This window comes from Pezoporus flaviventris, unplaced genomic scaffold, assembly GCF_033815535.1.
Source record: "Pezoporus flaviventris isolate CSIRO_AGI_PZ_B2104156 unplaced genomic scaffold, CSIRO_AGI_Pfla_v1 ptg000066l, whole genome shotgun sequence".
Classification (NCBI taxonomy): Eukaryota; Metazoa; Chordata; class Aves; order Psittaciformes; family Psittacidae; genus Pezoporus; species Pezoporus flaviventris.
Genome location: NW_026892614.1, coordinates 6,390,520 through 6,412,629, shown reverse-complemented (window position 1 = coordinate 6,412,629; position 22,110 = coordinate 6,390,520). Strand labels below are relative to the sequence as shown.

The 22,110-nt window shown below is 42.2% G+C and overlaps 1 protein-coding gene and 1 long non-coding RNA gene across 2 annotated transcripts; one reads left to right on the top strand and one right to left on the bottom strand.

Annotated features, from left to right (window-relative positions):
* Positions 1-37: 37 nt before the first annotated feature.
* On the top strand, positions 38-19,888 carry CEBPZ (CCAAT enhancer binding protein zeta). Its single transcript, XM_061471079.1, has 16 exons — positions 38-220; positions 370-1,895; positions 2,947-3,178; positions 3,746-3,917; positions 8,842-8,930; positions 9,425-9,478; positions 10,152-10,254; positions 10,698-10,766; positions 12,135-12,201; positions 13,553-13,653; positions 15,746-15,806; positions 16,833-17,041; positions 18,105-18,188; positions 18,670-18,731; positions 18,818-18,899; positions 19,700-19,888. The coding sequence occupies exons 1-16, from the start codon at positions 74-76 to the stop codon at positions 19,837-19,839; spliced, it is 3,198 nt and encodes a 1,065-aa protein (XP_061327063.1). The 5' UTR covers positions 38-73; the 3' UTR covers positions 19,840-19,888.
* On the bottom strand, positions 17,069-21,997 carry LOC133278391 (uncharacterized). Its single transcript, XR_009746544.1, has 5 exons — positions 21,853-21,997; positions 20,264-20,308; positions 19,909-20,001; positions 17,786-19,800; positions 17,069-17,260 (listed from the first exon to the last, which is right to left on the bottom strand). It is a non-coding gene; the product is annotated as an uncharacterized LOC133278391 (long non-coding RNA).
* Between the last annotated feature and the right edge of the window lie 113 nt (positions 21,998-22,110).

Genomic DNA, 22,110 nt, shown 5'->3' with positions numbered 1-22,110 from the left:
CCCTTACAGGACCCGTGCGCCCGTGGTGCCCTACGGCAGGAAGCGTGCGCGCAGGTACTTCCGGCGGGCAGGAATGGCGGCGTTGTGGGACTTCGGCGGGAGGGGTCCGAAGGAGGCGGGCGGCGATAGCGGCGACGAGGAGGCAGATGAAGGAGAAGAAACAGGGGAAGATGGAGAAGGGTTCACGCTGGACGAGGTGCTGCGCCTCGGCGGCACCAAGGTAAGGTGGGGTGGCGGGAAGGAGCCGAAGCACGTGTCTGATGGGCCCCCGGGACAGGCCTGTTCGGTGTGACAGCGGGGCGGGGGTGGGGACGGGGACGACTGTGGGGAGCGTTCTCCCGTGTCACTGCAGTGTGCTACCGCCTGCAGCAAGACTACGTGATGCTGTGCGCCGTGGACGAGGCGGAGGAGATGGTGGACGGCGGCAGGAAGGACGCGATCGACGACCTAAAGGAAGGGGAGCTGGAGGCGTTCGTCAACTCACTAGGGATCAGCAAGTACGCGAAAAGCTGCCTGGTGGTGGAGGAGGATGACAGCGGCGGCAGCAGCAGCCAGCGGAAAGAGAGACCCCCAGAGAAAGAGAAGAGCAAGAAAGAAACTGATCTTCCTTCGTTAGAAGAGAAAAAAGTTAAAAAAGCCAAAGAAAAGGCAAGCAGCGTGAAAGACAGCAAGAAGAAGCAAGCTGCTGCTTCTGGTGAGCAGGGCCAGCACCTTTCAGCAAAGAAAGAGAGGCTGGAAGAAGATTTTGAATTTCATGCTAGGCAAGGGATACTGATCAAACCAGGGGGCAAATGGTATGAGCAGGAATACACCAGTGAATTCTCTCCAGAGGCACAAAATCAGACGCTTCTCTCCAAGTATAAGGCCTTGGCTCAAAAGCTGTACGAACATGAGACGGACCTGTACAAGAATAAAACAGATTATCAGAAGAGGGCCTCCTCAGCCTGGATGAAGACTGTTGTGTCATCAGGTACCTTGGCTGATAGGATGGCAGCGATGACCCTGCTCATTCAGGACAGTGCTGTCCACAGTATCCAGTTTGTTGAGAACTTGGTAAACCTCATAAAGAAGAAGGGCAGCAGGCATCAGAGCCTCATGGCTTTGGATACTTTCAAGGAGCTGCTTCTTTCAGACCTCTTACCAGACAATCGAAAATTATGGTCTTTCTCGCAACGACCTTTTAACAACATAGAGAAGATGTCGAGTGGCAACAGGGATTCCAGGGACAGGCGGTTGATACTGTGGTACTTTGAGCATCATCTGAAACTGCAGGTGGCAGAGTTTGTGCAAGCATTAGAAACACTCAGTCACGATTCTCTGACAGCACCGAAATCTCGAGCTCTGGCAGTTGCCCATGAGCTTCTCTGTAACAAGCCTGAGCAGGAGAAAGCTCTGCTTGTTCAGCTGGTAAATAAACTGGGAGACCCTCAGAACAAAGTCGCTACCAAAGCCTCTTACCTTTTAGAGACATTACTTCACAAGCATCCAAATATGAAGGGAGTAGTGTGCAGTGAGGTGGAGAGGCTTTTGTACCGGTCAAACATTAACGTGAAAACTCAGTATTACGCCATCTGCTTTCTAAATCAGATAGTCCTCAGTCACGAAGAAAGCGCCCTGGCCAACAAGCTCATAACTTTGTATTTCTGCTTTTTTCGGAACTGCATTAAGAAAAAAGATGTTGAATCCAAAATGCTCAGCGCTCTTCTCTGCGGGGTGAACAGAGCTTACCCATATGCTGAGACTGGTGATGAGAAGGTGAAAGAGCAAATGGACACGTTGTTTAGAGTTCTGCACCTTGTGAATTTCAGTACCAGCATCCAGGCCCTGATGTTACTGTTCCAGGTGATGGACTCTCAGCAATCTGTGTCGGATAGATACTATGCAGCACTGTACAAGTAAGTGACAGGTTTGGCCTTTATATAGAAATTTCATTTTATGAAGTAAACATCATTGATGTCAAGTTGTAGAAACACTTGTTTTGCTTTTAGGATCTTGTGAGTTCTATGTCTCACTAGCTAAAAATTTCTGATGGTTTGTGTGAGCTAGAAGAAAGTGCATGTGATTTCTTTGATTTAATGTGGGGTTAAAATAAATGGTAATGATAGGTCCTGAGAGCACAACATACACATTGCATCCTTTGCAACTGTTTCCTGGTGGCATGTTGTAATTCCAGATGTTATTTGAAACTTACTGGTGACTTTTGAAATAATTTTTACTGATACTGTGATTTAGTCATGTGATAGCCTAAAATATTGTTTCTTTTTCCTTTTTTTTTTCATATGGGGAAGGGTGAATATTACTTTAACATATTCTTTAGATCATTTAATTTGTGTAGTTGGAAAGCCTTGTGTTGTAAAAGTTACCTCTTCTTTTGCGCCAGCTGATTATTTGGGCTCTCTGTAAGGTCCTTGCAGGCTGCTCTTTAGTTGACCAGAGGGAAATCGCTGATTTTTTTATAAAGGGGAACTTGAGTTCACCCAGAATATGCAATGCATTTAAAAGCCTTACTGTGCCGGGCAGCCTGGAAAAAACATGGAGTAGAAAATGAACTTGCTAATACATGTCAGGTCTGATTTGAAGCATGGTGCTTGCTACCTATTTTCTTTCTATTTTGTTTAACATCTAAGTAAATCAGATTTATTACTTTGAGTATCTCAGATTTTGAAACTGTTTTTAGTTGAACTCTGTTTCTTTATGTTTTCTTACATTTTTTTTTTTCTTTACTGATACAAGTTTTTTTAACCTTCAGATTGCCATATGTATATCTAGAAGTACACAGCTGTTGACAGTTCAGGGTTGATCGTAATGATTTTGAGTGTTGGGGAACAAGCTGTCACTGGTCCTTTACATGGCACTCCGAAAAACGTAGATGACTGTTGTTACTAGCAATTATTCTCCTATGTGCATTGTGACAATCAGCAATATTTTCTCCTGTGTGTTCTACAGGAAGCTTCTAGATCCTGCTTTAGCAACCTGGTCAAAGCCATCCATGTTTCTTAATCTTATCTATAAATCTCTGAAGGCTGATGTAGTGTTACGGCGGGTGAAGGCCTTTGTGAAGAGGTTACTTCAAGTCAGTTGTGGACAAATGCCACCCTTCATTTGTGGAACCCTGTACCTTCTGTCTGAGCTTCTGAAAGTAAAACCGGAGTTAAGGGTCCAGTTGCAGGATCATGTGGTATAAGATGATTTCATTATCTCATTGTTTTTTCAGTAAGAGCTGTTTTCATAAGCACCTTTCTCTAACCTGCTTAATAGTAATTTGAGAGTTTGCTGATATGTTATGTCATGGGAGAAAGGCCTTGAACATTTATAACTGCGTTAAAAATCTGCATAGATGAAGGTGATTTAAGAATGCCGGTGGGTTTATGGACTTCATTCATGGAGAGAGGAATGATATACTAAATGCTGTGTAAATCAGGAAGTGAGCATTCTTCACCCAAAAGCTTTATCAAGACATGGCCTGTTTGTTTCTTCTGTCTGCTGTCTCTGAAGTAGTGCTAGGCAGGACTGTTTTTTTTTCCCTCTCTTAGGCAGGGAGGGACCATTACACGTGTGTGATGTAAGCTGTAAGGTTTACATCAATTTTAAGTCCCGTATCAAGGCCAAAAATTTGTATTGCTTAAACATCGGCCATCATTTGTTTGTATTTTTGTAAGTAGCTTCTTCAGAATTACAGGTGCTTTTTTCTAATAGAACAGAAGTGGAAAGGAAGAGCTGTTTGCTAGCATTTTCTGTTGCTTAGGAGTCGGATGATGAAGAGTGCTTTAAGGATCAAGAAGAGCCTGAAGAGGATGAGGAAAAATTTGTGGATGCAGATAAAGAAGTAGGTGAAGAGAGAAACACAACGGAAAACTCTGCTAAGACAAATGATTCAAATTCAACAGCCTCATGGGTGCATCATCTGAATTTGGGAGGTAAATTAGCAAGAAAATATAATTAATTTAACTTCTAACATTCTGTAACAGTGGCATGTTGATAAAGACTTGTAATATGAAGAGATTAAAACATTATTCTAATTTTTCAAATTGAAGTAATGTAGCCAAGGTTAAGATGTGTAACTGCTCATTCACTTGTGAAGCTTGCTAGCTTTGAACCTCTGTATCCCCAACTCCAAAAGCTGAGACGTTGAGTCTCCCATGGAGCTTTCTGCCAGAGGCTCCACGTAGGACCATCCTCCCTGGCTTCGGTGTAGAGTACATTTTTTACACGTGGCCCGATCTGAACTGATCCAAGGGCCACTGCATGAACTATCTCGCATTTAATTTGCTCAAAGGCTTGTTGTTGCTCAGGGCCCCATTTAAAATCATTCTTCTTCCAGGTCACATGATAGAGAGGGCTTACAATCAAACAGTAATTCGGGATGTGCATTCTCCAGAACCCCACAACACCCAAGAAAGCTTGCTTTTCTTTCTTATTAGTTGGTGGAGACATTGCTGTTATCTTGTTGATCACATCTGTGGGGATCCGGTGATGTCCGTCTTGCCATTTTGTTTCCCAAAGTTGAATCTCCTGTGCAGGTCCCTTGACCTTACTCCGTTTTATGGCAAAACCGGCTTTCAGCAGGATTTGGATTATTTTCCTCCCTTTCTCAAAGACTTCTTCCGCTGTTTCGCCCCACACGGTAATCTCATCAATGTATTGCAGGTGTTCTGGAGCTTGCCCCTGTTCCAGTGCAGTCTGGATCAGTCCATGGCAGATGGTAGGGCTGTGTTTCCACCCCTGGGGCAGTCGGTTCCAAGTGAACTGGACACCCCTCCAAGTAAAAGCAAACTGTGGCCTGCACTCTGCTGCCAAAGGAATGGAGAAAAATGCATTGGCAGTATCAATCGTGGCATACCACTTGGCTGCTTTTGACTCTAGCTCATACTGAAGTTCTAGCATGTCCGGTACGGCAGCACTCAATGGTGGTGTGACTTCATTCAGGCCACGATAGTCTACTGTTAGTCTCCACACTCCGTTAGACTTTCACACTGGCCATATGGGGCTGTTAAAGGGTGAGCGGGTCCTGCTGATCACTCCTTGACTCTCCAGTCTACGGATCAACTGATGGATGGGAATCAGGGAGTCTCGGTTGGTGCGATATTGCCGCCAGTGCACTGTTGTGGTCGCAATTGGCACTTGTTGTTCTTCGACTTTCAGCAGCCCCACAACAGAAGGATCCTCTGAGAGACCAGGCAAGGTGGACAGCTGCTCAATTTCCTCAGTCTCCAAAGCAGCCATACCAAAACCCTTTTGGGTCTTTGAAGTACCCTCTCCTGAGGTAGTCTATGCTGAGGATGCATGGAGCCTCTGGACCAGTCACAGTAGGGTGCTTTTGCCATTTACTCCCAGTCAGGCTGATTTCAGCATCCAGTACAGTCAACTCTTGGGATCCTCCTGTCACTCAAGAAATATAGATGGGTTCCACCCCTTAACAGCTTGATGGCATCAGGGTACACTGTGCACCAGTATCTACTAGAGCCTTATACTTCTGTGGGACTGATGTGCCAGGCCATCTGATCCACACAGTCCAGTAAATCCGATTGTCCCTTACCTCCACCTGGCTGGAGGCAGTGATCACAGTGTTGGACACTTGCGTCTTGCAGACAGGGATTAGTCTTCTTTATCACAGGAGCTAGAGTAAAATCAGCTCTTCCACTCCATCTGGAAAACTGCTCACCAGAGACAGAAGCCACAGCTTTCATGGGATGATCATCCATGACCTTTCTTCTCCAATTCACACACCTCTTTCTCCAGAGCTGAGGTAGGTTTTCCATCCTACTTTCTCATGTCTTCTCCTTGATCCCACAGGTAAAACCATCGGGTGGCCTGTGGTGTGTACCTCCTATATCTTCTCTCTTGAACAGTAGGACACCTTTTGTTAATACCTGAGACGTGGGTTGGTACGTGTGGGGAACTGGATAGGTCAGATGGATCATCTCTCAATTGTTTGAACTCCTAGGACAGTTTTTCCACAGCTGAAATGATGGAAGGGGTGAGATTGTCTTTGAACTCTTGGAGTTGACGAATCACTTAATCCACTGTTGGTGGTGCTACGTTGTGCCTGGTCATTGATGCCAATGAGTGGGCACATGATGAGGGTGCATTCCATGTAATTTTCCACCACATGGGTTGTGCACATTCAACTTCATCTGGCTCTATGAATGCATTCCCAGCAACTGGGATAGATCATCTCTGCAATGGCTGATTTCCTCAGAGACTGGATGTCTTTCTCTGTCATGGTCCAGTTGGCTGAACAACTTGTAACATCATCCTTGTATGAAAACTTTTCCTTCATAGTTGCCAAGAGATGCTTCTAAAGGCTGAGGGACTTTTTGTCTCTTGAAATTGCTTTGTCAGTTCCCCCTTCCCTAGCAAGTGATCCCACCTGCTTAGCTTCCCTACCTTCTAGTTTGTGACCGTTGGCCTCATTGTCCCAGCATTGGAGCAACCAGGTAATGATGTGCTCCCCTGGTTGATGGGTAAAATCTTTCCGCATGTTCCGTAGCTTGGTTGAGGTCTGGGGTCAAGACATTACCTCTTCTTCCTCTGATCCACATATTAATAATAACTCTTGATCAGATGCTGTTCCGTGTAGTAAGTGCATTGGTTCTTCGTCTTTCTTCATTGTATGGGTTTCTTTTTGTGCCTCTTTTTTGCGTTTTCCTTTGCGTACAGGAGCAAATGATAGTGGCATGAATTGGTCCTTTGGTTTAGCTGCAGTGACTGTGGTTGGAGTGTCTGCAGTGTCTATCACTAGGGTTAGAGTGGCTGCAGTATCTGTTGTCAGGGTTGGTGCAGCCGCTGTGCTTGGGGGTTGAGTAGAACCAGCAGCTGCTTTGTCTGTTGCTGTCAGGGTTTGAGTAGCTGCTGTACTTGTTGCTGGGGTTGGTGTAGCTGCTGTACTTGTTGCTGGGGTTGGTGTAGCTGCTGTGCTTGGAGCTGGAGTAGCTGTGTTGTCTGTTGCTTTGCCATCAGATCCAGAGACATCTTTTTCCCTTTGAAGGTGCTGGATAGTGTTGAACAGGGCTCTGTAAGTGTAGGCCAAGCCCCAGCACGTTGCAATGATTTGTCTGTCTCTGGTATGGCCAGAATGACAACACACCTCATTTAAGTGTTTTACTAATTTTTCTGGGTTTTGCACTTCAGTGGTGAAATTCCAAAGCACTGGAGGGGCCCACTGACCTGGATACTTGCCCATACTATCCCGCACACCCTGCCACAGAAAATACCGGCTGTAAGTAAGGGACCACATGCTGAAACTCCGAGATCAAGAGCAACAACTTTGAGAGCCAATAAATCAGCATTGTGACGAGTGACTATTAATCCAAAACAATAAATGCTTATCACAGATGCAATTAGGCACACTCTGGTCAGATCTGTTGTTATCTCAACCCTTTGTGCCTCACATTGGGTGCTACAAAGAACTGTCATGGTTTAAGTCCAGACGGTAACTCAGAACCACACAGCCGCTTGCTCACTCCCTCCCCTTATTCCTCCCTCTGGGAAGAGAGATCGGAGGAGAATTGAAAGAATGTAACTCCCACAGGTTGAGATAAGAACAGTCCAGTAACTAAGGTATAACACAAACCACTGCTGCTACCAACAATAATAATAACGTTAAGGGAAAAAGCAAGGGAAGAGAATACAATCGCTCACCACCCACTGACCGATACCCAGCCTGACCGAGCAGTGATCTAGCCCTTCCAGGTAACTGCCCCCAGTTTATATACTGGGCATGACGTGCTGTGGTATGGAATACTCCTTTGGTTAGTTTGGTCAGGTGTCCTGTCTCTGCTTCCTCCCGGCTTCTCCTCCTCCCTGACAGAGCATGAGACTCAGAAAGTCCTTGGTCAGAGCAAACATTACTGAGCAGCAACTGAAAACATCGGTGTTATCAGCACTGTTCCCAGGCTGAAAGTCAAAACCACAGCACTGCACCAGCTACTAAGAAGGAGAAAAATGACTGCTACTGATGAACCCAGGACAAATCTGCTCTAGTTTCACTCTTTCTCGAGGACTTTTTGGAACAGAGCAGGGGTTTTCAGGAGCTTCCTTGGAAGCACACAGGAACTCACCTGTACACTTGCTCATGCAGTGGGGAAGGGCAGGTGAATAACCAAAATCAAAAGGAGCATGACCGGCAGGTCGAAAGAGGTGATCCTGCCCCTCTGCTCTGCTCTCGTGAGACCTTACTTCGAGTATTGTGTGCAGTTCTGGTGCCCTCAACATAAAAAGGACATGGAACTGTTGGAACAAGTCCAGAGGAGGGCCATGAGGGTGATCAAGGGACTGGAGCACCTCCTGTATGAAGATAGGCTGAGGACGTTGGGGCTGTTCAGCCTGGAGAAGAGAAGGTTGCGTGGAGACCTCATAGCAGCCTTCCAGTATCTGAAGGGGGCCTATGAGGATGCTGGGGAGGGACTCTTCATTAGGGACTATAGTGATAGACAAGGGGTAATGGGTTAAAACTTAAACTGAGGAAGTTTAGACTGGATATAAGGAAGAAATTCTACTGTTAGGGTGGTGAGGCACTGGAATGGGTTGCCCAGGGAAGTTGTGAATGCCCCATCCCTGGTGGTGTTCAAGGCCAGGTTGGACAGAGCCTTGGGTGAGATTGTTTAGTGTGAGGTGTCCCTGCCCATGGCAGGGGTGTTGGAACTAGATGATCTTAAGGTCCTTTCCAACCCTAACTATTCTATGATTCTATGATTCTGTGAATATCCTTACTTTCTACTGAGTACATCTGTGACCTGTCTGGCTAAGAGTGATGGGCAGCATTACTGTCATGCTAAAATGAAAATAGTGCTGTCATAAAGTTGCCTGAGGAAATTTGTTTTGCTCTCCTCTGCCCCTCAGGCAGGAAGAGTGGAGCTTCCTATGATCCTATGCATCGGAGTCCCTTATACTGTGGTGCTGAAAGTACAAGCTTTTGGGAACTGAAGAAGGTAAGGCATTCATATGTTGCAGATTACTGTTCATTAGTGTGGCTGTTGGATTTGAAAGAAAATGAACTTGCTTATTCTTGGGGTAGCCACCTGGGAAACATAACAGAAAGGTGAAAGCTGATATGTTGTTCAGCTTTAAGCTTGTATATATTACATGTGATGCTGATATTCTGGAGTTGGGGTTAGCAGTTTTGAAGTGGAGATTTGGACAGTAAGAATCTGTTTTGACTTTCAGATCTTAGCTTTGTATCACTAAAGCTTTTTATGTAAGTTGGAATGTATTTAGTTCATGCAAACAAAAGATTAGGAGTTGAAGTTCTTCAGCTGTTCAAGGGCAGAGTACATCAGACTTGCCCTACTGCATGTGTCTACAATATTTGTTGAGTTACAGAGCAGTCTTATGACATAGTGGTGTTGTCAGACGTCATGTCAACCTGAGTAATGATTGCGTTTCTTTTTGGAGAAGAAATAAATAAGCTGTTAATGTTTTTCAGCTTTCTGAACATTTTCATCCATCTGTGGCCCTATTTGCAAGAACAATTCTAGAAGTAAGTGCTTCTTCTAATCGGGAGCTTGGAAGGTTGATTTATGTAAGCTGTCCTTTGACATTCAAAAAGTACGTTATAAAGCCTTCTTGCACGCTACAGCACTGTAATGTACATTGAAATGCGAAGCTTTTCAGGGAATTAAAGTGCACTATATAGAGGAGACTGCTCACAGAAGTCATTAAGTTGTTAGAAATGTGGGTGTTACATGATCCTTAAACCTTTTTTAGAGTTTTGGTCTGTCTCTTTATTTAACATGAGTTTTTATGTGGGGAACCCTACTCTTAGAACAAATTCTTTTTTGATACTGGTATGATATTGTGTCAAAAATACTCAAACTTACATAATTACGTATTTAGAATATTTTCACTTGAATATATGGTATACAAGTGGTGCTGAAGATTAACTGCTGTTAGCACACTACATTGCAAGGCACTTCATCACTGAAACAAAGTGAGGGAGGTGGTTTTTAATTAAGAAAATACTGAAATTCCAAAAAAAGGAACCTGTACAGGAGTGTATTAACTGGTCAGGTGTATGTGGTGAAGTATCCCCAGGTCCTTGTCTTTGATTTAAAGTGTGTTTTAATGTTGTTCTTCGTCTGAGTCCTCTGTGTTTAGTTGCTGTCTTTCTAAAATGAAGACCTCAATGATACTTGCCTTTTTTCTTTTTTCAGGGAAATCACATTCAGTACTCAGGTGACCCTTTGCAGGATTTCACATTAATGAGATTCTTGGATCGCTTTGTGTACAGAAGTCCCAAACTCCACAAAGGCAAAGGTACGAACTTCTCTGTGCGTATTAGCGTATGATCTTGTCCATTGATGGTGACCAAACTCTTTTGCTCTCAGACTGCCAAGCAGCCCTTGGTGTTTGCTCAGTATTTGGGTGCGTGCCATGCAACAGGAGTGGGATCAGTATTCAGGAGATGTCTGCAACTCAGAACTAGCTGACAATCACATACTGCTGCCTCTCACATCCACAGTGCAGAAATTGCTGCTTTCCAGCTATGCAGCCACCAGCATGTACCGGTGCATGGGTTTCTTCATCCCCAGGTGCAGGACTTTGCAGTTCCCTCTGTTGGACTGCATGAGGTTCCTGTCAGCCCATTTCTCCAGCCTCCTGTGGTCCTTATGGTTGGCAGCAAAACTCTCTGGTCTATCAGTCACTCCTCACAGTTTTGTATCAGTAGTAATTTGTTTCTGATTTATGTTTTTCTACAGAAAACACCAGCAGTGTGGTAATGCAGCCAAAGAAGAAGCAGTTTATGAAGGATGTGCAGAATCTCGCAGGTAAGATTCTTTTCAGTTAAGATTAGGATGGTTAAAAGATTTTGTCTAGTTACTGTAGACATGTGTCATCTGCACCATCTGTGCTATTTCTGTTCACAATAAAAGAAAGTCCTGCCTATCAGGAGTGCAGTGGTGGTGTCTGATGTTCAGGATCAGGTCTAATCTTCTCGTTGAGGGTGTATGGAATCTCCACAGCTTCAACTTTATATCCTTTGAATCATTTTAAGAACAAATGACATAAAGTCAGTTACCTCAGCTGTTAGCCTCTTGAGTAGTATAGAACATAGTTTCAAATTTGTTTGTATCTGGCAATATGACCACCTAGGGGAGTGGGGGGAAAGAGCTAAAAAAAGCCTTGCAATTTATTTGAGGTAATATTTCTGGTTAGAAGATGTCCTGGGTTCTTCTATTGTGGTTTAAGAATAGCAAATTGTTAGGGTACTAATCTTAGGGAGACATGAGTTTATAAATACTAAATATTCTGCTCACAAACATGCCATTCCTTGTCTGGCATCCTAGTTTTATGAATAATATTTGTTGGAGTTCATAAAAATATCTAAAATTATTTAAGAAGGATGGAAGGGATAAACACAGCTTTGCTAGAGACAAGCCTGGGGGCAGCATGCTAATGTTTGAGGGATAATGTGCCAGTCAGGTCCTTAGCTCTGCTGTTTCAGTGAAGGCAGCAAAGACATCAAGGGTTATTGATGTGTTAGAAACCATGGAAACACCTGTGAATGGTCACATAGGAATTAGGGTTTCTCCCCCCAGAAAGGTGGCAGGATCAGTAGCCCAAATGAAAAGCATCTGCATTAATGCACACAACATGGGCAGCAAACAAGAAGAGCCAGTAGCCATCGTGCAACAGGAAAGCTATGACATAGCTGCTATCACAGAAACATGGAGTGCTGGAATGGGTGGCTGTGAAGCTTTCAGAAGGGATAGGCAAGGAAGAAGAGGTGGTGGGGTGGCCCTGGAGACAGGGTGAAGCTCAGTCCCTTCCTCAGCATGTTCAGCTGGTGTACGATCCTGCCTTGCAGCTGCTGATGTATATTTCTACTGCCAGGAGGGCTGGGCAGAAGTGGTTCCAGTGGTTTAGTGCATGACAGCAAGTTTATCTGATTTCCTACTACTTTTTTTTCCCCTTCTTTTTTTTTTATATTTTTTTAATGCATTCCTGCTGTAGGTGGTTGCAAACCTCCCTGTTTAACTCACTGTCTGTTTGAAGAGGTTTTGAGATGAGCTCCACTTTTTTTAATGGGTGACACTGAGTATCTACGAATTTCTGTCTGCGCATGGGTTTAACCTTGTAAAAGAATAACAGTCATTTCAGCCTGAGGTAAAATCAGTTCTATTTTTTTTTTGCAGTCAACAGTAAGGAATTCCGTGCCAAAGACGAAAGCAAAATCCCAGTGGATGAAGTGTTTTTTCACAGGTAATGAAATACTTATGAACATTCATTTGAAGTGTTGTCTTTTTACTGCAGTGCCATCAAACCCCATTGCATTTTGTTAAATACTCTGTGGTATTCCAAGTGTTCTCAAAATTTGATTAATTTGAGTGACTTCTGATGATAGTACTTTCCTTAGAATGTAATTTCAACATCTATCAGAAGTGCTTAGGAAAGAGTTGTCACTTATGAAGATAAGCAACCAGTGCTTGTAGTCCAAAATTAAGTAAGTTGACATTGCAATAAGGAAGCCTTAAACAGTGGGTGGTGATGAATGGCTTGTGGGTTGTAATTCTTATGCATTAGAAGTATATTAAAAAAAAGTAGTGGAATATATCTTGTTTATGTTGTTAGCATCAAAGCTTATTAGAATGGAACAATGCAAAAAACAGTCAGAGGAGCTAGTTTTCCCTTCTTTTTATTATAGTCATAGTTCATGATATAAAAATGTAACTGTAACATTAAAATTGAAGTGATACACATATGGCAAAGATTTATTTTTCGTAGCTCAAAATACTGGTTAGTGTCTCCTTAGGAGATCAGTGTTTGAATTAACTTCATTTACTTTGTTGAATTCACTTTATTTGGTTTTGTTTTGTTTTATTAATATAGTCATTGCTTTTGTGAAGTATTGGGTTAATGGAACTTAACTATTTTAAATCAATTGATACAATATTGAGGAATGTAATGTAAAAAAGAAATTAAAAAGTGGTATTAATTTTGAGATTAAAGAAAAGCAGCTTAAAAGAATGCCCTCTATGGGAAGTTAACAGTTGTTAACTGTTCACACATTCAAAGTCTTCCATACAAAGTGCTGTACTCTTTTGCTCTTGTATCTGCCCAGAATTGCCTTCTGTGTTTGCTGGTTCTTTAACATGAAATGAAGGAGAGAAAGTGGTTTAAAATGGCTGACAGAAGGTAGTACTAAGCACGCAGAAGAAGAGGGCTACAGGGGAAAATTTAATAGAACTTAATGGGTGAATCTCTCCCCCCCCCCCCCCCCCGTTAGATTCATGTTGAACTTGATCCTTTCTTTCTTATCAGTGTAAGGCAGATTTTCACATCTTTCTTATACTCTTTTATAAATTCACCATGTTCAGAATAATTTCTGGCACCTTTGGCTGTGAAACTTTGTTTAAAATCTTACAGAAATGATTTATATTCTTTGAAACACAAAAAATATACATCTCTGATTTGAGATGCATTTGAAACCATTACTTAACTGGCAACATACACATGAAACAGCTTGCAGATTGTTTCAGTTTTTTTTTTAAATAAACTGATCATAAAGATCATTACCTGTAATCTTGTGTCTAAGAGCAATGTATTATTTCAGATTTTATTCTAAGTTTGATAAGAGGAGAGAGAAACAAAGGCGTAAGGATGATGAAGAAAGTGTGGAAGATGTAGATGACGATGAATTTGAAAGAGCATTGGGTAAGGTTGTTTTTTTTTCTTGTAGTAACTATGCCAGTATTTCCTGCTTTTGCAGATCATTAATTTATCCTTTCCGTAGTTTATATTGTATATAAGGGCCAGATACAGGAACATGGAAGTGGAAAAAAACTGGCTTTCCAGTTCCTATTCTAGTTCCCTACTACAGCCGACATTTCATCCTATCCATCACACAAGCGTACTGGATGGCCATCTTGTGACAGAGGTCTTACTCTCACTACTCCAGTAGTTGCTTATTCAAATGGGTAGAAATTGTCTGATTTTGAACATAAGGTTGTGGGTGGCAGTTCATGCCTTTTTTTTCTTTTCCATATGTAGTCTGAGAGTTAAATAACTTTTTCTACCAGCGTGTAACATCTGCTTCTGTTCTTTCTTTACTGCTTGGCCTTTTTCAATCTTCCTCATATTCTTCCTTACATCCTTCATGCAGTTATTTGTTCAGTTAAGTCCGTGGCTAACTTCTGCAGTAGTCTTAGTTCTTCCTGTAGCATGTGCTTTGTTTGCTTTGGAATTAGTGTATGATTGGTTCCAGAATACGAATTTGTTAGTGTACCATAAAATGTCCATTATTTTATGATTTCATATTTTATTTATAGAATAGTACATATATTTGGAAAAAAAAACAACACAAAACTCCAACCCAAACTAACCCCATGAAAACCAGCTAGCTCCCCATAACTGATTTGTACAGTATTTTTAGAGAATTCTGAGCTCCCATAGCAGGATTCTTCCTTAGTGACTCAAGTAGCATGGGCAAGAATCTGATAACAATTGTGTTTGTCATTTATTGTTAGTACCTCTAAGTTGACTGTCTCTGAGAATTTGATTCATATATTCAGAAGCTTAAATTAAGTACCCTCTAATGTTGGTGTTTACCCTTTGAAACAAGTTGTAATTTTTCAGGTTTTGTTTCTGTCTGCTATTTTGTATGGCAATTTGTTCTTAAGTGAATCCGATGATAGGAGCTCTCATCCTTTAGCCTGCTTGCTTTTCTGTGAAAAATTATAGTGAAAACTTCTTATCTGAAAATTAACACGTAGATTAGCTGGCATGACACTTGCTTGGGGTTTCTTAATTGAGACTTTGTTCTATCTGGCTTGAAGCAAGTATTAGTATCCCTTGTGATATCCCACCTGCCAATTAAGTTTGAATCACTGTGCAATTGTGTGCCCAGTGTTTCAAACTATTTGTGCCTGCTTCCACAACATCTAGTTCTGGCCAGAAATGACATCCTGGATGTCGTGGTTTAAACCCAGTCAGGTAACTTGTTCACTCACTCCCAGTGAGTGGTGCCGAGCTGACAACAATCAAGGTCCGTGTCTGTCTCCCCCCCCCTGCACCAGGGCTCTCCCCTTCCCCGCTCCCGGAGGAACGGGGAGGAGGATCGAGAGAGTGCAACTCCTACGGGTTGAGACAAGAACAGTCCAGCAACAAATCACCACCGCTACTATCAGCTAAAACAATGATAAGGGAAAATAACAAGGGAAGAGAATACGATACCACCGGCCAAGAAAACGAGTTCCACCCGGAAGCCCCTGTCCTTCCGGGTAACTCCCAGTTACCCCTCACCCCGGGCATGACGTGCTGTGGTATGGAATACCTCCCCGGCTAGCCCGGGTCAGGCGCCCTGTCTCTGCTTCCTCACAGCTTCCCCTCCTCCCTGGCAGAGCATGAGCCTCACAGAGTCCTTGGTCAGGGTAAACATCACTTAGCAACAACCAAAAACATCGGCTTCACCAACACTGTTCTCAAACTAGAAGTCAAAACACAGCACTGCACCAGTTAACACAAAGGAAAAACATGACTGCTATCCAGGACACTGGATAAAGAAAATTTTCATTATTTTTCACAGAAAAAGATTTTTCTCAGAAAAAAAATCCAGTTAGCTTTAGGTAACTGTTTTGTAGAGTATTTTGCTATAGAAGCATGAACCCTTTGGTATCAGGGCCCTTTGTTACTGATGCAGATTATATAAACTGCTCAGAAAAATGATACCTAGAAATAATCTATTTGGCAGTTACTTCATATTTCTTTGTTTGCCTTTGTAGTAATAAACGATTTTTTTTTCCCCCAGATGCATTTGAAGCTGCTGATAATGCCATTGATGTTGGCCAGGATGACCTTGACTTTGCTGGGTAAGACTTGAAATTGGTTTTTTTCACCTCTTCTTTTCATATTGATGTAGAGTTTTACCTTGCAAAATTGCACAGACCTTTTTCAAAGCCACTCAGAATATCACCTTGCAAAAAGGGCAATATCAGCTGAATGCTGGGTAATGCTGCTTTTCTGCATGTCCCATAATGGAGCATTGTGATCCTGTGGTTCTTACAGTCTGCTGGCTTGACACGAGACCTGTAGTATTTTGTTTATACAATGCGGTGATTCAATAAGCAAGGTAAAAATCTTGTTTTTCATGGTCTCAGGTTTCTGAGAATTACCACGTACAAGAGCAGGTAGAATGGGGCATAATGGTACTGCTGCAATAAGGACTGTTTGAACTGGACCTACTGCAGTAAATAAACTCTGTGAAATCCAGAATCACAGAGCTCAGTTCTCAGGAAGTCAGCAGTTTCATGAATCATAGACTTACGTAGGTTGGAAAAGGCCTTTAAAATTTAAAAAGACCTTTAATGATTAAGTAGCCTCTTTTGAATCAACACAGAAACTTTCTTTCTTTGAGGTGAAAGGAGAATGAAAGCTTAAAGTGTTTTTGAAACTGAACATTTTTGTGAACTGGACTGGTGTGAGTGAAAAATAGTAGAAAGGAGACAAAACCCAAGTAACCGTCTAGTATATGAAGAACCATGTTTCCTTACTTAAAGGAAAAAAAAGTATTATTTCTTCATTTAATAGAGTTGCTAGGGATAGCTTCAGTGTGTGTGTCTTGCAGAAAAGATACTGAAACTGACATTTCTGTTAGTTTCATAATAGAATTCTCTTTAGAACTTCTTAAAATGCTTTACTTTTATAATACAGTTCCACATGTTGATGTTGAAAACGTACCTGAGTGCGTAACACGTGTTTCTTTGGTCTCAGCCTACATGTATAGTGGTTTGCAATGATCTTGAACTTTCCCAACATAGTGTTTGCCAGTAGATGTCATCTGGGTGTAAACAGTATTTTGCCAGGTAAAGTGCTAAGCTTGTTTCGTATTTTTTTAGTAATATAAAAAAGAAAACCAAAGGCAGTAAGAAAGGCCAAAGAAGTGAAGGATCCAGTGCTGACGGTGAGGATTCTGATGATGAAGATGAATTCAGTGATCTGGATGATGAGGAAGTCTCCTTAGGAAGTATGGAGGAAGACTTTGAAGAGGATATGGATGAAGAGGGAGGTGTATTTATGGATGTGTCTGATGATGATAACAGCCTAGGTAAAGTACCATTTCTTACCAAAAAAAAAAAAAAAGAAAAAAAAGAGCTTTAAAACTAGGTTATCTAATATGTAATTACATATATAAATTCAGATTCAGTTACCTAAGTGGGAGGTTTGGCTTTTAAGTAGAGAAGTGACAAGACCTTCTCTGGACAATGAAGTCTTGAGAGACACATTGCCTGGAGCAGTCTCCCAAGTGTGAGTGGGAATTTGGCATCTGGGGATAAAAATTTGCAAGGAAGACTTGTTTCTTTCATTCTGAAAACATTGGCAGTAACAAAAGTAGCTTTATACACAAATAACTGGGTACAGTAGGCAGACATATTAAAAGATGTCCAAGAGAAAAATAAAAAGGAAGTGTTGCTACTTGGTGATGTTTTTTTTTTATTTCTTTAGACCTAGTTAATGTTTGGGTTTTGTTTTGTTTTTTTAAATGAGGTAACTTTTATTTTAATTGCTGTCTCATAAGTAACAGCTGCTCTTCTAATACAACTGTGCACCCAGATTTTTATTACCGTTGTAATAATAATTGATTGTTGCACCTTCATGATTTTATTATCTTTTCAACTGAGAAGCACAGCTTACACTGTACACGCTTTACGTGGCTGGAAAAGCACAGATTAATGAGGTATTTCAGCTAAAAACTGAAGGTCACAGGGAGATGATTGAGGGCAGAGGAGGTAAATTACTCATAGAGCTGTTAACACAGTAGTCGTTCATATTATTATTTCACCCAACTTACCAAGCAGACATTTGAGGTGTATGTAACACCTGCTTTTAGCCTTCATATTTTATGTATCTTAGATTCGTATTTCATTCCTTTTTGGTGCTGTGGAAAAAAGCATAAAGAATGGTGCACCACTGACCAATTTTTAATTGTCTGGGTTGAAGAAATCCCAGATTTGGTTGTTTGTGCTGTGTTTTAAACTTTTTTAAAGTAATGACTTGGACCGTTATAAACCAAAAAATGCCTAAAATGAAATTTTAGTATCTGCCGTGCTTTAAATATACGTACATGATGTGAGAATGAAGATTTGATGTATCTTTTTCTTTTCTGTCAGATGCAAACAATAACAAACAATTGAAGTCTGTCAATAAAAAGGGCAAGAGAAAGAAAGATACGAATTTTGCGGGATCACTAGAAGGTAAGGGAACACTGCCATGATTTCCATGTGAGAAAGCTTAATACAAATACAGTCTGAAGAGCTTTGGGTTTTGGTACATCAGATTATCTATGCCTTTGGATGAATAAACCATGAATTAAAAGGAGGTTGTCCTTCAACCACCATTGCCGAATTCAGAGTAACAATCTGATGTTGGGACTCAAAGCAGGAACTGGGACTCAAAGAAGGAACTTTCAAAGGAAAATTGGAGTTGTACTCGCAGTTTGTGCATCTGTTCCTAACGTCTGATTTGTGCTATTAGTTCTTGGTTGGAAAGTGCTCGTTCCATTTTTTGGGGGGGGTGGGGGGGAGGTGAAGAATAAACATTTCTAACAGCTATTTTAGATGGTCTCAAAAACATGTTAAAAACCTCACCAAAACCCAACCACATGGTAACACTTTGGTTTAGTGTCTTTCTGAAGCTGAAATTCTGTCTTATAAGAATAATGCTTTTTGTTTGAAGGATCCAATCGAGGAAAGAAGAGAAAACTCCAAGATGCCAAGATACTGGCATCTGCAGAGGAGGTAAGTTTGATCAGTACTTAGCAAAAAGTGATCAAGCATTTTACCTGGTTCTTTGTAATAAAATACTAAAATTTCTCTCTTTAAAGTTTGGCTCTCTGCTGGATGAAAATGTTGGGTCTAAGTTTGATAATATTGGAATGAACGCCATGGCCAACAGAGATAATGCAAGTAAGTACATGGTACAAACAGCAGAAAGGTGTAATGCTGTTTCACTTCTCTCTCTTCTGGTTCTGTAGTTAATAAGATGTACCTTCTCTAACTGAAATTCACATGTGGTCAGAAGTCACACATAGGGACAGTAGGTCACTGTCAATAAGACATGACAGTCAGTTACTAGCCCAGTGCTAATGTTAACTGTGTCTACTGGAGAGAGCAAGGCTTCAGAAAAGATGAAGAGGCTATCATGTGGCCCTTTCACACTGTAAATAAGGATGGGCAGCATGCTGTCTGTCAAGCATTTGTGTGAATTTTGCTCTGATAAAGTGTCCTGGATTCCTGTAAAAGGAAGGCATATGACATGGCCATTTATATACCTACTGGGTTATTTCCTTGCAGTATCGGTGAAGCAAAAGTAGTTCCCCAGAAATAATTCTAATGAATTAAATGTGCATATACTGAGTGAATAATCAGTCCTCTCTAGAGCTTTTACAAGTCTTGCTGGTGTCACCTGAAAAATGTGAACAGCAGCACTCAAACACTGTGTACTCTTAACATAAGCATATCTAGCATTAGTAAAATACAAAGCAATGGCAAGAGTGGTCTTAAACTATGAGGTGCTGAGAAGGTGGGGTATGTTCTGTGAAATGAAAACCCCAAAACTTTCTCTGGTGTCAAAAACAAAAAGGCAGCTTGCACTTTATTGACATTCATAAATACAGCAGCCAAGTTTTAACTGTTACATGTTTCATCTGTATTTTACATCATTATCAGAGATAGCTGTTCACTCCTCGTCACCTTTCCTCTTACAGATATTAAACAGATCCAATGGGAAATAGAGCGCGACAAATGGCTTCATGACCGGGATGTGAAAAGCATCATAAAAAGGAAGAAACAGTTCAGGCACAAAGGGCTGAAAAACAAGTATAAAGGCAAGAAATCAAAAAGATGAACTGGGCATTTTAATATGGACATTTTTTACAATAATTATTCTAAAATAATTTTTCAGTCAATCACACACCTTTCTTACTTCAGTTCTTGCTGCTTAACCATGCCATTTGGTCATTCTCCCTTATGCCGTGAATTCCAGACCACTCATTGGATTTGTAATACACTGAAAAATAGGAAAATCCGTGTCAGCTCCAAGTAAGGCATGTCCAAAGGTGAGCCACTTTGTGGCTGTTTTTGTTGGATGTACAGTCCTTCAGTTCCAAGGAGTCTGTCCAACAGAGACACTCCAACCACACCTCTGCATAACAATAAACACTTCTGCAGTGTCTCCTGGGATAGGTTTTAAGCAATAATAAAATTGAGTTTGTATGAAAGATACAGCAGAAGCTTCAGCCTCCTTCTGAAGCCAACAGCTGCAAACCTACCTTCCAGAATTGATGGGAACTTCTTCTGCATTGTGTATCTGAAGTCTGGCAAAAAAGATAAGTCACGGTTACTTTATCCACCATGTTTAGGGTAAATAATTAAATGCACTATTTTTCTAACTAGATTAGTTTTACCTAAGTTTGAGTTCCTTAGTTACAGCCATCATTAAATAATGTGATCTGAATTTACTTTTTTTACACTGTATTACAGACTGTATTCAGTTTATTTATATGTGCAGCCCTATCATTGCAGTGTTTTCTAAGCTTTCTCACAATTGTGATAACCAGATACAAGCTACAGATTCACAGGAAGCTGAATGCCTCTAGCAGATTGATGTGCAAATGAAAACTGGGAAAACTACTCTGCTTCCTTATGCAGCTTTAGGTGTTTGCTGAATCCTCATGAGGGCTGCTCTGGCAACCCAATAGAAAATCATGTAATGATAGCTTTGTGCTAGTTTAATGAGTAACAGCAGCTCACAGAAAGATCTTTCCAATGATAGTACAAACACAAAGAAAGCATTAAAGCACACTGAGTTGTTAAAAGAGCTCACTGCACCTTCCAGAAATACATCAACTACAGCTTATCTTCTGCAAAGGCATAGAAGAGCTAGGACCTAGAACTGAAAAGGAGAAATGAGAAACCATGAATGTCCAGCACCAAGCTAGCAAGACAGGCCCATACACATATCCTGCAGATTTTTATTATATATTTTTTTAATAAAAATGCAAAGAAAGATAGCTGAAGTATAACAGCCTGCCGGCATCTGGTAAGAAATGCCAACTGACAGCATAGGTGAAGTTAGGCTTGAGCTACTGCTGAAATGGGTGGGCTTGTGCCCTCCAAGCCACCGCAGCGTCTGCCTTTTGGCTGGCACTGGCCGTGCTGGTAGCAGGACTGCCTTCTCCCACAGCTTTGGCAAACCAGCACTGCGACCTGCTGAGCCCTGAATGCAAAGTAAGACCACTGCTGTGCAGAGCACATCTTGCAGTACTGAGCTGGACCTTGGCTTATTTTTGTGTTGCTGAGGCAGAGTCCTAAGTCTGAGAGACTTGAGGGACTGAAGGTGAATCACTGGAAAGATGATGCTGGGTACCTCATGGGTACCTCATGCCAGCCGGGCCTGATGTCTACCTGGGAAATGTCAAATCACAGAGCCTGTGAGACCTATATCCGAGAAAGGGCACCCCTTCAGGGCTGAGCATCAGGTGCCTGAAGGAGGATTGGTAACTGCCTCATTGCAGACAGCCTCTCATTTTTAAATGCCTGTTTGAACTGATGCTGTTACTGTTCAAACACACAAACCCGGCTTTGTTCCTGGGGGCCATGTGCTGCCTTTCAGGAGTGTCTCCACGGTTTTGGCTTTGCAAAACTAAACCAGCAGCTTGTCTGTAACAGCTGTACTCGAGGTTCCGTGCAGCAAACAACACTGTGTGTGTACCTACACGGACACAAGCCGAGCCAGGTCAGTAGAGCCTAATTTACAAACCCCTCCGCAGGCAGCGTGAGGTGCTCCGAAGGCGCCTCAGGCGGGAAGAAGCTCGCCCTGCCCCGGCCGCCATCCTGTCCCCCGGCCGTCCCGCCGCACCTTGGCTGCGGTCCATGGCGCGGTAGAGCAGGAGAGCGCCGAGCAGCCCCGCCGCCTCCAGCACCAGCAGGCCTTTCACGACACGCCGAGCCATCGCTGCCGCAGGGCCACAGAGTCCTTCCGTCACTGACGGTACCGGCCGCACATGCGCCGTTTCCGCGCAGCGGGCTGCGCATGCGTCACCTCGCGTCTTCCTGCTAATGTGGTGGCTGGTTGAGCGCGGACGTTTGTGTGTGAGGCCCTGCTGAGGTGGTGCCT

What these genes read in the sequence shown, in the direction of transcription:
- CEBPZ (XM_061471079.1), top strand. Translation starts at nt 74, where the DNA reads ATGGCGGCGTTGTGGGACTTCGGCGGGAGGGGTCCGAAGGAGGCGGGC. An exon ending in TGCGCCTCGGCGGCACCAAG is followed by an intron (nt 221 to 369) that starts GTAAGGTGGGGT and finishes TACCGCCTGCAG; the next exon opens with CAAGACTACGTGATGCTGTG. An exon ending in TTTTGCGGGATCACTAGAAG is followed by an intron (nt 18,189 to 18,669) that starts GTAAGGGAACAC and finishes TTTTGTTTGAAG; the next exon opens with GATCCAATCGAGGAAAGAAG.